General features: G+C 35.0%; 1 protein-coding gene and 1 pseudogene across 1 annotated transcript; both read left to right on the forward strand.

The window, feature by feature from the left end:
- The first annotated feature begins 1,800 nt into the window (after positions 1–1,800).
- LOC139707087 (olfactory receptor 4C15-like) lies at positions 1,801–2,747 on the forward strand (annotated as a pseudogene).
- A 14,421-nt stretch (positions 2,748–17,168) lies between these two features.
- Positions 17,169–18,116, forward strand: LOC114093555 (olfactory receptor 4C15-like). The gene has a single exon (XM_071616954.1). It carries the CDS (start codon positions 17,175–17,177, stop codon positions 18,114–18,116), a length of 942 nt encoding a protein of 313 aa, XP_071473055.1. The 5' UTR covers positions 17,169–17,174.
- The last annotated feature ends 350 nt before the right edge of the window (positions 18,117–18,466 follow it).

An 18,466-nucleotide genomic window follows, 5' to 3' on the forward strand; every position in this document is an offset into this window, starting at 1 on the left:
TTTTATGTATATGACTTTATCTGATTTACACAAGAAACCTATTTGTAGATATTACACGCTTAAGTAGTAGAGGTACAACTAGAGTCTTACAGAATTTTAAAGATTTTAAGTAACCTGATCCATGCTATAGAACAAACAAAAGGATCTGGATTTGAACCCATATCCACTGATGTTCTCACTCATTTTCTTTCTTTGACTTTCTTGCTTTGGTGCTAGGCTAAGATGAACACTGCTGAATGATGTATTGCTATTCTTTATTCTGTAATAAGTGTTTTCTACCTGATCCAATGAACTTACAGATGCTCTTTTATGTTGTTGCTTTCTTTTAAGTGGCTATGAAGTTCAAAATACAGACATTGGTCAGGAAAGACCTGAGAACTCAATGGAAATGATTGTTTTAAAGTATGTGAACAAATAAGTATTAATTTACATAAATATATATTAGTTATGTAAAAATTTTAAATTGTTTCTGGGAGTCATAGAAATCATTTTTTATTCTCACATGAACCCATTATATTTATATTAGCCTTTTTAAAATACATATATATGTAGAAAATTTAATATGGACACACACATATGCTATTTCACTGATTCATTTTGATTATACATACAGGTGAGGACATATCATTCTTTGAAGCTCTATCTGTCTGTGGACTGTGATATCAGTAGTTCAAGTAACTATCTGGATGCTTCATGGAAGAGCATTCTGCAAACAAGGCAGCTGGTTTCTTTAAGTGAGTATATAATAACTACAATTGGTTAGTTTGTAACCAATTTGTAACCTTATGATGGTCATCATAAGCAATATTTCCACCCTTTCAAATTTGACCCTCATGATAACCCTTGGAGATGAGCAGGTAAGCTATAAATGAACATCTCCATCTGACAATAAGAAAGTCTCAACAATTAGAAATATTCATCTTGAGTTATACTTGATCAGATAAGGTCATGTAAGCATTGGCAAATGATTGATTAAGCCTCTAGCTATGGCTGACAGCTAACCTGTTCTCTTCCTTAGCTATATGGTTGCTGCTGGTTTGCATGTTTAGAGGATCAGACGTAGATTCTCATTCCTCATCATTTGTTGGATTTCCTTTATCAAGGTGCCTCATTGAAACATGAACAAAGAATCGGAGGCTTTAAGATTTACAAGTGGATAGAAATTCTAGAAAGGTCAGCCTGCATTGAAGTCTCTGATAGAAAATACAAATCCCATCATTTCCTTGTTGATCCAGTGGAAATGCCTTGGATGTGAGGGCAGAGGTGCTGTGTGTGACATCCCATGTCAAGCATCTTCTGTTTGCTTGAACTTACATTCTTTAAACTTGAGTTTCCCATTAGTAAAATTAAGATAATAACACTTAAACCAGATTAGCTCCTAGACAGTGAGCCCTGAGCTATGGCTGGCCTTGATTACTTGATGTTGTTCTTAGTGATAATATTTCAATAGGTAGTACTCATACAATAATAAAAGTTTCATGAGGACTATAGCATCTGGGCATACTCCTTTAATATCAGAAGTTCAAGAGGCTCAGCCAGGTGGATCAAAATTTCAAAGCTGGCCTCACCAACTTAGCAAGGCCCTAAGCAACTTAGTGAGACTCTGTCTCAAAATAAAAAAAAAAATGAAAAACAGCTGGGAGTGTATCTCAGTGGTTAAGCAACACAGGCTTCCATTCCTGGTACCAAAACTTCAAAACGAAAAACAAAACTGTCATAAGAACATATCAGCTTTTTGGTTTTACTTTTAAAAACTAGTCTGATTTTTTTTTTATTATACTTGCAGATTTCTATCATCAGTTTTACTCTATTTCAAGAGAAATCATGACAAACCAAAGCTTCATAACTGAATTTGTCATCCTGGGACTTTCACAGAATCCTACTGTTCAGAAAATAGTCTTTGTTGTGTTTTTGTTGGTCTACATTGCAACTATTGGAGGCAACATGCTGATTGTAGTGACCATCCTCTGTAGCCCTGCACTGCTGGGCTCCCCCATGTACTTCTTCTTGGCAGTCCTGTCCTTCCTGGATGCCTGCTTCTCTTCTGTCATCACACCAAAAATGATTGCAGACTCCCTGTACAAGAGGAAAACCATCTCCTATACAGGATGCATGATTCAACTTTTTGCTGAACACTTCCTCGGTGGGGCAGAGATGATTACCTTCACAGCCATGGCCTATGACCACTATGTGGCCATTTGTAAGCCCTTGCACTACGCTGCCATCATGAACTGGAGGCTCTGTGGCATTCTGGTGGGGGTGTCCTGGACGGGGGCTTCTTGAATGCCACCATACAGATTCTCTTTACTTTCCAGCTGCCCTTCTGTGGGCCTAACATCATTGATCATTTCATGTGTGACCTGTACCCATTACTGGAGCTGGCCTGCACTGACACTCATGTCCTAGGTCTTCTGGTGTTTGCCAGCAGTGGGTTACTCTGCATCATCAACTTCTCCTTATTGCTTGTTTCCTATGGTATCATCTTGTTCTCCCTGAGAACACACAGTGCTGAAGAGCGGAGGAAAGCTCTGTCTACCTGTGGATCTCACATTGCTGTTGTGGTTTTGTTATTTGTCCCATGCATATTTATATATGCAAGAACTCCTTCTGCCTTCTCTTTTGATAAAGAAGTGGAAATATTTTACACCATCCTGACTCCATTGCTGAATCCTTTGATTTATACTTTGAGAAATAAAGAAGTGAAAAATGCCATGAGGAAATTACTGAAGACTGTTGTTGATTTATGATAAAAAATAATATATTACAGTTAAAAATATAAAGGATAAAAAACTTAGTATTTATTTAGATAAACACTCAAATACTTTTTTCATGTTTCTTATATAAAAAGAAATCACATGATTTTAAGGGAAATTGTACTGTGTTGGGAAGTTAAACATTTTCAATTGGAGATCAGACTTTTACTAGGTGTTGCCTACTTAATACTCTCATATGTAACTCAAAGATAGTTCAATTTTATACTTTCTTGTTTCTATTAAAACTGTGATTTAAATTGTGAGAATTTTTTCATAAGGTTTGAAGGAAAATAATCTTTGTGAAAGAAAATATTAGAAATTAGGAACATTTCAAGTAAAAAGAACAATTTCTCTGAGCTGAAATCAGTGATTCTGATGTAAAACATCAGGAGTTAGCAAACAGAAAAAATTCAGAAAGAAAAGTTCTCAAGGCACCCACATCATTTCAGTTCTTCTTAATGGTAAAACTATTACCATCTGCTACAGTTGAGTCTCTTCTTGAATTTGAGAGATAGAATCTGATTGGTCCAATCCTGCCTATGGGGTGATCCCCTTGAGTCAGGTGGACACCTCATACCAATCAGCTATGGTACAGAAGTTGGAACAATTCCTCATGGAAGTGAGCAATTAGGGTCTTTTATTCTATTACAATCAGAAGCAAATCCTGAGACACCACACTACTATGTGTACTAGTTTAAAGTTAAAGTTATGAGGAACACACTTTCCTCATGGCCCTGCAGAGGGAATAGAACCCAGAAGAATGAGCTATAAAAGCAGACTGCTGCCATATAAAACAAATTATAATAAAAAATAACTAAGTAAATAAATAAATAAAATACTACTTAAAGGTTAATGATAAGCCTAAGGAAATTACCACACATTATTTGTGAATGTTAGTTTAAAATTATTATGTCTGTTACACATAACTATATACTTAGATTTGTGGCAGCATGTACCCTTTAAAAATAAAATGCAAAATATGTTAAAAAGAAAGCAGATTTTCAAAAAATATTTAATTACAGTTTACTTGGTGATTTTCATTTCCTTGATTTCGTATACCAAAGTGCAAGTAACTCATTTTAGCAATAATCAATAAGAATATCAGTCAAATTTACAAATACATTTGCTGTCATTACTCTATCTGTTAGACTCAGATTGTCAAGTGCCATATGCAGTGAAGTTATTGAGAATTAAATATTTTATTTTTTCCCTAGCAAAAATAAATCACTGATAACATGCCGGAGAGTATTGTCGGCAAAAAAATAGTAAATTGTCTTTATTTTACTCTATTTAATCTTATAGGCCACCACTAAAGTATAAGAGTATATGATATTACTTTACTTCCTCATGATAGACATGCAAAAAAATACATGTGTTTTCATTTATCACTCATTGGAAAACAAAAGACCATGAAAGATTAAACTGTGAATCTGCAATCTCTCCTGGACAATGTGGGTGCCCTGCAACAGACCAAGAGTGTGACAAGGCTCACAAATGACAGCATGCTTCTCCTTTGCCTTTCCCTTTCTTCACATCTGCTGATCTTAAAAGAAGGGGTAGCTTCTTCATGTCCTCTCCCTTCCAAGGTCCTCATATTTCAGTTTATTTGTCTCTAAGAATTAGCTCAAGAAATGTGGATTTGCTAGATTGGTTCCATTGCCTTATGAATCTGTAAAGCCAAGATTTGAAATGTAGCTATAGGGTAAAGCACTATTCTGGCCAGATCTCACTGATCAGTACTAATTCATGTCTGCTTCATCATATGCTCAAATTCAAACAAGTTTTTTTTTTTTATTATTATTATTCTAATGCCTAACATTTTATTGTGGACTCCGTTGATTTATACAAGGAGGAAAATCCACTAATATTCAGCAGGGGGATAAACAAATACTGAAAGACATCTACCAAACTCTTTTCATTTCCATTAGTTTATTGAACAACATAATTCAAAATTCTTCCCCAAACAATTGTTGCTTTGGCTTTCCATTTTGTTTTCAATATTGATTAGCTTAGGCATGGTGAGGCTCATTCCAATGCTGAAAAGCTTTTAGGCCATCTAACTGTATGCTGATTATAATTTAACCTGTTAAGGTTTCTGTAGTTATTCAAAGAGTTTTCAGAAACACATTATGTTAATGTAAATGATGTGAATTTAGAAAAAATGTCTCTGGACATGTGAAAGCAGACAATACATGTAGAACATGATCCTAATCTTTAAAAATTTGCTCTAATTAATTATACATGACAGTATGTGCACTTTGACACAACATACATAAATGGAGTATAATTTCTCTTTCTTCTGGTTGTCCGTGATGTAGAATCACACTAGTTGTATGGTCATATATGTCCATTAAAACCTGATTCATTCTACTATTCTTTCTTCAAAGATCCTAATTTTAAAAACTTTTCAGAAATGACATTTTGTGGAATGATTCGCCAGATACATTCTTGACTTTGTCCAATGTCTTGCAGTGGATTTCCCTCTTAAACTACTCTTTGCCTACTATCAGCATCATTACTCACTCTGGCACTTTTGAGTGTTACCCTGATTCCCCTATTCTCTTTCTTCTCTGGCCCTTTGTAAAAATGTAATTCTTTTCCCTTTGGCTCTGACTCCTCCCCTTATACTGTAATCATTTAAATTTTTATCACTATCATTTTTCAAATATGCATATAAACTTTACATTCTCTTTGAGCCATGCTGAAGATTGTGTCCATTAGTGCAGTCAGAACATAAGAACAGAATAGTGTTTTTGTTGTTGTTGTTTGCTTTGTTTTTCTCCTCTGTTTCTGATTTCTTGATTTTATATTGGCTCCACCTAGATGGTTGGAGCATGGGGCTTTGTGTGGCATGTGGAGTGGTGTATTAGAGAATCATTTCATGGAATTTGAATACACAGGTTCTCATCCTGGATCTCTGATGCTCCCTACAAAACTCTACCAATTCAGTTTAGCCTTAGCTGTGCACCATGGTTTTAATGTATTGTGAAATATTTTAAATAAAAATTGTTAAAGTAAAAATGAGAGCATGATGTCTTCAAGATTATATGATTTGACAAATATGTGCATGTTTTAATAGTGGAGGACATTAGCAAGTAAGCTACCTGCCTGGTGCAATCTGCGAAGGCTTTTCTGAGGAGAAGGTATTTATACTGGTGCTGTGTCCACAGTAGAAATGGACAGTGGAGGTGAGAGCAGAGGAAGAATTAATGGTGTGAGACAGGGAGTAATCAGGGAATGTATTCAGGAGGAAGAAGAGCTCATGGCACATACATGAGCTCAAGCGCAGGATGACAAATGGAAAGGCAGATGGTGATACAGGGAACTTTGAAAGTCATGGTGAGAATCTCAACCAGTGCATGTAAGAACTGTAGGAGCTATTTCATTATGTTTTTTTTTTTTTGGGGGGGGGTACCAGGGATTGAAATCAGGGGCACTCCATCACTGAGCCACATCCATATCCCTTTTTGTATTTTATTTAGAGACAGGGTCTCACTGAGTTGCTTAGTGCATCCCTGTTGCTGAGGTTAGCTTTGAACTCATGATTCTCCTGCCTCAGCCTTCCTAGCCTGCCTAGCCACTGGGATTACAGGTGTATACCACTATGCCTGGCCTGAATCATCATATTTTTAAATGTGTGTGTGTGTGTGTGTGTGTGTCTGTCTGTGTGTGTGTGTGTGTGTGTGTAGGTGCTTATCCACTGAGCCCTATCTTCAGCCTTTTTTTTTTTTTTTTTTTTTTTTTTTTTGAGACAGGGTCTTTCTAAGTTGCTTAAGGCCTCACTAAGTTACTGAGGCTAGCTTTGAATCTGTGATTCTCCTGCCTTAGCCTCCCAAGCCCTTGGGATTACAGGCATGCACCACTGTGCCCAGTTTACTTTTAAAAACAAATGACAGAAATGAAGCAAACATTAAGAGAGGTTGGAAAAAGTAATGATAATACATAATACCTGAAATTTTTACCTGTTTAGAGAAATAAAATAAATATCTCAATAATGCTCTGTGAGGATCTGCTGAAAGCATACTAAGATTGGCTACTATCATATTGGAATTTGTGACATTTTAACCTGAATATCTAGTCTTTATGATCTATTGATTTTCACAATAAAAAACACATGGATATTTCAGCTGAGGGGAAATGTTTAGTTTTCATATACCCCACAGAGAATACTTGAGAGTAAACTCTTTTGAGTCTTTGATAAGAAATAAATTGGCTTTGAGGGATCATGTTTGGGATGCTCTGCACACCAGACTTTATTTTATGAGGACCATCATGAGTCTACTTGTATTTTGCACTGAATTACTAAGGGCAGGAAACAGAAAGATGGAAATCTTCAGTGGGCCTCTTTCTTATGAAAGTGAATAAGCTCTTTGTTAAAGATAACCTTCAAGTCCAATTGTGTGTAATTTAAGTTGTAAAGGACAATAAAATTCAATTAAATAATTCGGACTGCTGTTTGTTCTCAGATGAATTAATCAAAACTTTATCATGTTTCTATGCCTCCAAATTTTAATGAAAACATAAAAATTTCATAACTTTGCTTTCATGGACTATAGTTAAGAGGACAACTTATTTCCAAATTTTCCTTCTGTAACTTGGAGCCTGCCTAACTAGGTTTTCTTGTTTATCTATCTGTCCAAGAAAGCATTTTTATTTTTTTCTTTCTTCTCATTTCAATCTTATAAATACCATGTACTTTTAATTAATTTTTAAATATTTACTAAAGTTATTTGAAGCTGTCTTTCATAGCTTCTGAACATTGTGAAAAATTAGGATGATCCATGATATCAATATAACTTATGTTACTCATCAAAGGAATTTCATGTTTTAAAACCCTTTGTTTGTTTGTTTTGGTACCAGTGCTGTGGCACCCAACCACTGAGCCACATTCCCAGCCCTATCTTGTATTTATTTAGAGACAGAGTCTCAATGGGTTGCTTGGTGCCTCACTGCTGGTGAAGCTGGCTATGAATTCACAATCCCCCTGCCTCAGCCTCTGCCACTGGATTACAGGCATGTTCCACAACACTCGGCTTAAAACATGTAACTGTATTATTGTTAAGTAAATTGTTGAAATTGACATTTTTTAAAAATAAAAATTAACCCTAAGAAAGCCATTCCTAATAATCATAATGAATGTAGTTACTCCAATTGTACATAATGTACAGCCACATCTTCTGTATGCTTTATACATATTGAATTATCCAGCCTTCCTAGCATACCTTAAAGGTAGTTTCTAGAATCATTTATGTTCTGTAGGTAAAGATCAAGGGCCTGGTTGAATGTCAGATCCTTATTGGGCAGTGGGATGTGGTTTGACAGAAGGCAGCTTCACACTACGTACTAATCACGGAGATAACACACTTCTCAATCTGAGTTTATTTGTATATCTTAGCATCTAGTTGAAAACGTGATTATCTAAATTCAAGTTTGCATGGTTTTAAATTATCTGACCCCTCTCTTTCTGCTTGTTGCAGTGTGTGGCTGCAAGGCTGTGGACACATTCAATAAAAATTACACTATGGCAGGCAGTGATTAAACCTAAGGAATTCAAGGAATAAAGTGGTCAGAATGTGTAGTTTTATCCTTGTACTAAAACATTCTAAAAGTCTAATTTGTCATGAACAAGAAAGGAGTTATTGTTCACACTTTTTTCCATACTCTGGTCATTGTATTTATGTCTGTGATCATTATCAAGAAAGTATATGTGAGAGAGTCCCTGGAGGACAGTAATCTTTGCAGCCCAATAAATGATGGGATGTGTAGGGATTTTGACTGTGGAAATATACTGGGAAGAATTCTTCTGGTGAGCAAACTCCTGGGAGTAGCAGGCATTCTGTTTCCCACCCTCAGAATGCCCTGCAGTTTCTTCTAGGAGCTAGTAAGATAACTAATACATGTACAATATCTATCTGTTGTGGCAATGTCCTTCATGAGGAGGCTCTGAGCTAGAGTCTTATCAGCCTTGAACTTGTATCAGGCACATAACTCCTGGGAATAAAGGAACTATCTTGTTAGATAACCACAATGTTTCACTGAGCCTAAACCTGTCCATATAACAGTAACTTTATACAATCCACTTTCTTGAAAGCTACACAAAGCTCCTAACCTTGCACATTCCAACTTAGTATGTAACTGAGGAATAATAATGTTGCTGTCTGCAGCCTGCCTAGTGATGCAATGAACAATATGTAATAATGATGCCAATGACATAAAGTAAAAATAAAGCTTGGCAGTTTGGCCTCTCTGCCATTCTGTCATCTTCCCTGCCTCTACATCTTTTCTCTGTGTCTCTTTTTCCTTATAGGGATGTCTTGAGTGTGATGAAAATTGGAGTTTAAGAATGGTAGTACAGGAGCTACAGAGGCATTATTTCAACATAAACAGTTTCTGCAGAGAAAAAGAAGAGATGGTTTCTGGAATGATGGAGACATGCCAGCTCAGTAGGAAGAGTCTTCACATTCTCTGATTCATACCTCCTGTTTGCTCACTGTTCTAAATCTTTATCCATAAATCATTACATCTAAAAATGTTTCAAGAATTTCAAAAATACACTTTTTAGTCCAATTATTTATTATTTTTCACACCGTGCTGATTATACAAGGATTATTCTTGTAAGAACATTTGGCTGGCCCTGCACATCACAAAAGAGATCCTGATTTTACCAACAATAATTTTTTAATGAATTTATAGCCGCCCACTCATTTCCCTCATAACGACAAAACATCTTTTCACAGAAATTGATTAGAAAGTTTTAAAATATGTGTGTATATGTGCCTGTGTTTGAAAAGTGGCCTTGGCCTTGGTAATTAAAAAAAAAAGTCCTAAGAATCAGGGAACTGAGCCTACCCAATCTCAGAACATAGTTCATTACTTACATTTTGCTATAAAAATAAGTCATAAAAATTTTCTTAAACAAACAAGAAATTGTACAAAAATTAAATGATTTGTCTCTGGGAACATTTTGAAATTTTTAAATTTAATCTTGAAGATGGAATTTTAAAATGATAAATAAATAGAAGAAAGACCAGTAGAACAGAGGAAGGGTTTCAGGAGGAAAGGAAGAGTGGAAGGAAAGGGGCAGTACTGGAGTTGAAAATGAGCAAATTAGATTATATGCATCTATGATTAAGTCAAAATTAACTCCACTATGACATCTGATGACAGTGCACTAACAAAAACATAAACAAGAAAAACTAATGACAAAAGTTATCTAATTAATAAATTATATTTACCATGAACATAAAATATGTGGGAAAGAAGAGAATATTGGCTAAACTGTGGAAGGGCAGATTGCTACTGCACACCTCATTTCATTCACATTTTTTATGATTGTGGCTCCCTCTGTCTCTGTTTCTTTTGTGAGTCAAACTAAAAAAAAAAAGTCACCTTATTTTTCACAACTATGTAAATGATATTTATTATACCATCTGCACCATTCTATCTTTGTGATCTTGTTTCCATATTATTCAACTCTATTCTTCTAACAGAAACAAAGACTAAAAGATTAAGCAAAGCAGAATAAAGACTAAAGAGGAGGTTGTAGTGTAGTTTGAAGTCCAGATGTGTTGGTAGCATCTTATTACTGACTGGCATTTTTGAAATATCACCCTGACCAGGAATGTGATCCATGTCAGGTAATTCTTCCGTGTAGTTATTCACATGTAGAATTCCAAATAAAAAAGAATAACACTTTTTTCTTAATAGTATGAACTATTGACACTGGTGCTTCTGAGCCCTAACTTATTTTTTTCATAAGTCATTTTGATTCTTTTTTTTTTTTCCTTTGGGGAAGAACAGAAATAAAAATAGTAGTAAATAGTTTGTTGTGCGTCCTCCTAAAGGATCCTCAGAAGCTGCTTCTGAGTTTTCCTCAAGCATTGGTCTCCATGCAATATTCCCTTACATCTCACAGATCTGCCTTATCATCTTTCAAAAGAAAAGAGAAAAAATTTCCTTTAATCTGTAGAAATTGGATTTTTAGTTCTGAAGTCATGGATCAGTTTTTAAGAAAAAAAAATTCAATGAATGAATACCATTTGGATACTTCTTTGTAAAATGTTTTTCTCTCCTTGCTATCTTAGTCCACAAACAGTATGCATTTTATTCATGGACTGATGACAGTATTTCTTATCATAGAACTCATTTTTTATGATTAGTAATATAAGAGTACTTTGCCTAATACTGCACAGAAATACTATATTCCATCTCTTATACACTGTACTCTATTCCTGAATAACATAGGAAATGAAAACATCTTTCATTAACCCAAGAGAAATTAAAAAATAAAAAGAAGGAAAAAAATTCCTATTATGCAGGGACATAAAAGTTTTATAAATGCTTGAGCAAGTGAAAACCCACACAATAGTGTGTTGTTAATCAGGCTAATAGAAAAATTTCAAGCCCTGGGGAGACTGAGAAGCAATTCAAAAGGTTCTCGACCTCTCAGGAAACCTATTTAAATTCCAGTCAGAAGCCAAGGCAGAAACTTTACTTCATTTTTCTTTTTTTCTGAGACCTTGTTGAAGGCAGCACTTGAACAGCACTGGAAACATTCTCCACCTCGACGGCCAAAGATGCTCTTCCTTTCTTAGATATAGAATGAAGAGTTGGAAAAAAGAACATCACGTTCTGGCCATTACCAGAATGTTTAAGGAACTGTGCATGGTGAGACTTCTAATTCACACTTCTGAATTTTTAAAAAGGATTTTTAATGGTGATATAGTGCTTCAAAGTGCAGGTGTTGTGGTTATGTTCTCATGGTTAATGCCATGCACTGCCCTTTTGCTTAATAACTGTGTACACTTGAGTTAGGTGCATAACCTTTCTGGCCCCCAGATTCCTCATCTTTAGTGGGGATTGTATCAAGATGAACAGATGCATTAAGGGATGAAACAATGCAGGTGGAGCTTAGAGGACAGCACTTGACATCTGAAAGGACCCAGTACATAGCAGTTGTTACAGAATTCAAAACTTTCTCTTATTTTTCTTCCTTTCCTTTGCTTTAGGAACTCTTATTGCTTCGTGTCTAAAGAAATGTATACTCAGCTATTTATCTTTGAGTAAAAACTAATGATTCAGGAATTCAAATGAATATTTTCCCTCTATTTCTCCAATTATATCTTATTTGTTCCTTCTAAATACACTCTCATTTATCCTCTAATCCCCATCCTAATGGTTTAGATTATAAGGTGAATTTTATGAATTTTATGAATTTATGATTAAAGTACAATAGTGGGAGCTTGGTAAATTTAAGTATTATTGTGCCAATCATAGATACTGATACAGAATACAAAATTTACTATTGCTACAACCACAAACTAACAAATGGCAAAGGAAAGGAAATTAAAGATAAAAAACAGGGACTCATAAGACAGAATGAAAGCTTCTGATTTAACTATGTAATTTTCTAAGTGTGCTTGATGTCATAGATTGCATTGGGTTCCTGTTGCAGAATTATTAAGGAAAGTTCAAGTGACTGATGTACAGAACTGCTTCAGGACTAAGCGTCATAGCTTGGTCTCACCCTTACCATTAGCTAAATCACTAAGACAACAGAAAAGAAGGAAGTTCAGGCATCTGTTAAGAAGAAAACCAGCAGAGAATGGATATTTTTTCACCCACATTAAATATAAATGTTGAGATATCTAAGGAAATTGGCACAACTATACTAAGGGCAGAGGAAAGGACCAGCTATCTGAAAATAATGTATTTCTTAGATAGCCAGGAAAGGGAATATGTTTAATCAGATAGGACACACTTAATCAGGCAGGACAAGAGATATATCTTTAATTGGTGAAGAAGAATCCTAGATCAAATATACACTAAATTTAAGGTATTTTTTAAAAAGATAATTATAGATAGGATTTTTATTTATTTTTAAATTAGTAACATAATTATTTAATAAAATATATGAAAATGTGACTGATATGTACATCCATGTGCATGTAAATTATCTGAAATTTATTGCTTGAAGTACAATTACAAAAATACTGCCTGTAATGACATCCTAATTACAGATCTCTCTTACAGTTTTCAAGTATATGTTTGTATATGTAAATAATAAAATTTAAAACATAAATTATATTATTTGCAGAAAGTTGGTGTGAGAATTAGTTTTGCTGCTAAATAATTAGTTTTGTTAGGAAGAAAAAAAGTGAGTAGTATGAATAATGGGGCACAGAGAGGCCAACTTCCAAGGTCACTGCCCAAGAAGGTGGCTACTAGCCACAAGTCATGATTTGAGGGACCCCTGTGCAATCTCAGGAACAGTGCCAGCATATTCAAGAATATGGTATCAATGAAGGAGAGAACAAGGAGTGTTCTAGGAGAAATATGGACAGTGAAACCTGTTACCTACATCATAATATAGAATTAAATTTGATATTGAAGAATATATATAGGTTTGAGAGGGTTGGGTCCATAATGTGGTCATTTTTGGAAAGTTTTTAATAGTTTAAAATTTTAATATAAGACGCTATGGTATGTTAGCGTAATAGTTCCACCTGTGCATATAAATTAACCATAAAGCTCATATTTTATCTCTGAACTTTAAAGAAAATTGATGTTTCAGTTTTTAATCTTGATGCTTAATTCTAAATATTCCTACAATAGTAAAAAAACACATTTTCCAAATAAAATATCTTTCATTGTTATGTGTTCCCTTCTAAATTATAAAATTATATTTAAAATATTTATAAATAATCAGTGTTTGCTTTTTGTCTGCATTTCTCACTTATAAAATGGTTTATATTTTTTCATGTTATTAATGTTTTATTGATAGTATCAAGTTATGATAAGTTGTAATAATTTCATTTATATGGACATCTTAATTGCTGAATATTTTAGACATTTCTTAATTGCCAATATTAACACTGTATAAATTTCCAATGTAAAATTTCTACATCTCTTTTCATTAATATAATAAGTTTATATGTCTGTTGTTACTAGTATAAGCAATACAAACATACCTATAATTTGGAATCATTTATAATTTTTTAGCAGTATTAAATGAATTAATAAATTTTGTTTACATTTTAGAGCAGGAGTCATTTAAAGTATGATTTTAATAAATGTATTTTATTCTTATGACTGGTTCAGTTTTATCTCACTTTGTTTATGCAGACATTGCTTAAAATATTGCTGATATAAATACTCACATCTTCCTTTAGATTTATGCTTTCTATGGATCAGAAAGCTTAGGCATGATAGTCATTTAGTAGCACACAGCTATTAACCATGAAGTTGGGATTGCTACCTTTTTGACAGAAAACTGAACAGATTTTTTTCTTTGTGCTCAAGTATTTATTTGGAATAATTTTAAACTAACAGAAATAAGATGGTATAGAGGGTTCTAATATGTTACTCACTTAATTTCCTTTAATACTGTTTTTCTTTTTTTTTTTATGTTACCATGGGCACATTTGTCAAGCCTAAGAGATGTCAGCAAATAATACAAGACTTTTCCTGACATGGTGGCGCATGCCTGTAATCTCAGCTACTCAGGAGGCTGAGGAAGGAGGATTACAAGTTTGAGGGCAGCCTTAGCAACTTATTGAGACCCTAAGCAACACAGCGAAACAGTCTCAAAAAAAGGGGGGTGGGGATGTGGCTCAGTGGTTAAGTGCCCCAGATTCAATCCCTGGTACCACTTAATAATAATAATAATAATAATAATAGTAATAATACAAAACTTTATCTATATTTAAATAATTTTCCACTACTATCCATAGTAGGATTCAGTCCAGAAAAGTACAGTACATTTAAGACATTACCTTTTAATGATCTAAAATCATAAAATTTGTGGTCAAAAAACATGAGCACACTATACTCTTTGTTGTTGAAGTTTTAGCACTAATTCTGGAAATTCTGTACTTGAAAAAAGAAAGTATTGGTTTGTTTGTATCTGATGAATCTTTAATCCCAAAATGGTATTTTTTCTTAAAACACTTCCAGATAAAGATGATGAGACAATGAATAAATAAGAGTTCCTTAAGTATCCTACTAACATAGGGACCTGTCTTCCTTTTAACTTTTTACTCAGTTTGGATTTCTTTGTACAGGAAATAGGAATGGAACCAGGTGGGTCTCAGGGTCACAGTAATGCATTCAAAGAAAGCTAAAGACATTTAAAGGTGTTGTGTATTTAAAAAGTATCATTTCTTCACTGCAAACAACAATCAAATATTTGACCTTTGTAAATCAACAAGAGGAAAAGCACTGATTAGCCTTGGGTGAGGCAGGAGTCAGGAGCAAAGGTTGTCATTTGTGCGCTGTGTCCCTGGCTATGGCAGGACATTCTGGCCCCTCCCCACTATCTGCATTTCTGACTGCATTGATGTTTCTAGTGGATGGCCTCATTGGACTCTCACAAGAACCAGGTGAGTAGCCCTTCCTATTAAACTCATTCACAGAGCATAAACTTGAGGCTTTTAGATGTTTTGAGAGCTATGATTAACCTAGTCTCAGAAAGTTTGGAAGCCAGGTCTTCATAAGTTTGGCTAAACTGACTCCTGCTAAATTATATATTGATCTTCTAGGGCTGTTGTCTGAGTCAGTGACCTTATAGGGTTTACTTTATTCTGTCCTTTCCTTGGTGATAAGATGTGAGGGGTGGACAGAGAGCTCACAGTGGAAACAGGGCTCATGTTGCAGACCTCAGTGAAGAATGAATTGAAATCACAGTGATAGTGGCTGCTGTCAAACTAGCAGATGACATACACTAAGGCACACAGTTGTGCATGTTAGCTTTATTAATATTCCAATTTGTTTCTGTTGGCTGTAAGGGAAAGTCATACATATAGGCCCATTTTTCATTCTCGAATAAGCCCAATTAGGGTTCAATTCCGTATTTTAACAACAAAAAATACATATGTATGCATATATGTATATAAATATTGACAGACACAAATGCTATTTGTGATTCTGTCATATGCACAGGTGTGAATACAGTCACCTTTTGAAGCTGTGTCAACCAGAAGCAAATGATTTTAAGAGTTGGGAGTATTTATCTGGAGAATCATGGAAAAGCTTCCTGTGGGTAAAAACACCTGGTTTTCAAGTAAGGACCTTTTATAATTAATATTTATATGTTACCAAATTTAACCATCATTATAATCCTTGGAGATGAGTACATAAGCTGCTTATGAACATTTCTATGTTACAATAAAGTCATTTACAATAAATAAATTTGGAACCATGTGTTTTGAAGGATTATATCTGCTCAGGTAGGGTCACATTGTATAAATAATTAATATATAATAATAAAGTCTCAAGACTCTAAGTTTTATTCACCCAGTTATTCCTTTCCTCACCTACATTTTGCCAATACGCATTTGTAGGTGGCTGGACAAGTGCCTGCTGACTCTTCATAATGCGCTCTGATTCCTTTCTCAAAATTCTTCATTCAAACATGAGCAAAGGAATAATATGTTTTAAATTTCAAGGTGGACCAAAACTGTAGAGAGACCATGGCTTCCCTGAACTTACTGCTGGAAAAGAAAACATCTTAGTCCTTTCTCTGCTAATCTTCTGGGAGAAAACTGAATTTTGGAGCTAGAGAATCAGTGTAAAAGTCTAAATCAAGCATCTGTCGTTTGCTTCAAATTAAGCTTTAAGTACATATTCCTCTACAACAAATATGGATAATAAAACCTCACACAGATTGTGGGTCCTATGCAATTGCTTTCCCTGCACTGTTCCATTTATTCAGCATAAAACAGGTGTTATTTTTGTTAACTTTGTTCACATTTTTAAATGATAAATGGCAAGTAAAATCTCAAAACTTTGTGTATATTCATAGATCAAATATAGTAGAGCTATGCGCTGTATTATACATCTTTTGGTTTTATAAAGAATGAATCCTCTCATTCTCAGGACCAATTATTTCCAATGATTTTAAGAAATTTTTGAGGAGCATCCATGGTTGTCAGGAGCCACCTCAACTGCCTCTTATTTCTTCTTCTAATGGTAGATGAAGCAGTCCCCTAATCAAGCATGGCAGGCTACTCATACCTGCCTCATCCTACGCCTATGGAAGGTCTAATTAATAAATAATAGTCTTTCTTTGTTTGCAAATTGAGAGTGGTTTTAGAATGCCTTTCATCAAATACACAAGGCAGCTACTACATAATGGTTAAAGCTGGATTTTTACAAAGTAACTCCTCCACCACGTTGAAAATCTGGTTTTCTTAAAATATACAAGAATTTATCTATACCTCAATATTGCCTGATGTACAACAGCCTTCAATAAATATCTAATAATATGTTCTCAGTGATAACGAAAGCACTCAAGATAAGTCCACCTAATGTTGCAGCAACTAGTTGATGACTGTAATATTACAAATAACTTGAAGCAATTTTTTTATCCAAATTATATGTTTACATGATCACAGTTTTACCTTCACCTTTTCCTTGGAAATCATGCAAAACCAGAGCACTGTAACTGAGTTTGTTCTCCTGGGCCCTTCTAATAATCCAAGAATTCAGAAAATAGTATTTATTGTGTTTTTGTTGGTCTACATTGCAACTGTTGGAGGCAACATGCTGATTCTAGTGACCATCCTCTGTAGCCCTGCACTGCTGAGCTCCCCCATGTACTTTTTCTTGGCATTCCTGTCCTTCCTGGATGCCTGCTTCTCCTCTGTCATCACACCAAAGATGGTTGTGGACTCTCTTTATGAGAGAAAAACCATCTCCTATAAAGGATGCATGATTCAACTTTTTGCTGAGCACTTCCTTGCTGGAGCAGAGGTAATTGTCCTCACAGCCATGGCCTACAACCGCTATGTGGCCATTTGCAAGCCCTTGCACTACTCTTCCATCATGAACTGGAGGCTCTGTGGCATTCTGGTGGGTGTGTCCTGGACAGGGGGCTTCTTGCATTCCATCATACAGATTCTCTTTACTTTCCAGCTGCCCTTCTGTGGACCTAATGTCATTGATCATTTCATGTGTGACTTGTACCCATTACTGGAGCTGGCCTGCACTGACACTCATGTCCTAGGCCTTCTGGTGATTGCCAACAGTGGATTAATCTGCATCATCAACTTCTCCTTGTTGCTGGTCTCCTATGGTGTCATCTTGTTCTCCCTGAGAAATCACAGTGCTGAGGGGCGGAGGAAAGCTCTGTCCACCTGTGGATCTCACATTACTGTTGTGGTTTTGTTTTTTGTACCATGCATATTTGTATATGCAAGACCTCCTTCTGCCTTCCCCTATGACAAAATGGTGGCCATATTTTACACCATCCTAACTCCCTTCCTTAATCCTTTGATTTATACTTTCAGGAATAAGGAAGTAAAAAATTCCATGAGGAAAGTGTGGAAGAGGCTGGTAGTAGTTTCTGATGAAGGTAGACATTAAACATTTTAAAAAATAAATTTATGACCTAATAAGTAAATTTTTTTCTGATTAAAAAACTTTATAGGATTTCCTTTGTATAGAAATATGGTAATATACAATTATAGAAAAACCTTCATGTAGGGGTCAGAAAATGATCTTTACTTTCACATCAGGTATCAGATAATGTTAAGGTCTGTAAACAAGTCAGGATGGCGCCTGGCATTTTGCCAGAGGGAGTGGTTTGTGAAGTAACGCCAGCGAGCCATTAAGTGTGGAGATTTCTTATTGGTTGACTGCTGTATCTAGTTTATGTTCATTAGATAAGCTGTGTGGAATGTATAAATACCTCTCCTGTCCTACAATAAACGGCT

The sequence above is a fragment of the Marmota flaviventris genome, chromosome 9 (genome assembly GCF_047511675.1).
Source record: "Marmota flaviventris isolate mMarFla1 chromosome 9, mMarFla1.hap1, whole genome shotgun sequence".
NCBI lineage: Eukaryota > Metazoa > Chordata > Mammalia > Rodentia > Sciuridae > Marmota > Marmota flaviventris.

What these genes read in the sequence shown, in the direction of transcription:
- LOC114093555 (XM_071616954.1), top strand. Translation starts at nt 17,175, where the DNA reads ATGCAAAACCAGAGCACTGTAACTGAGTTTGTTCTCCTGGGCCCTTCT.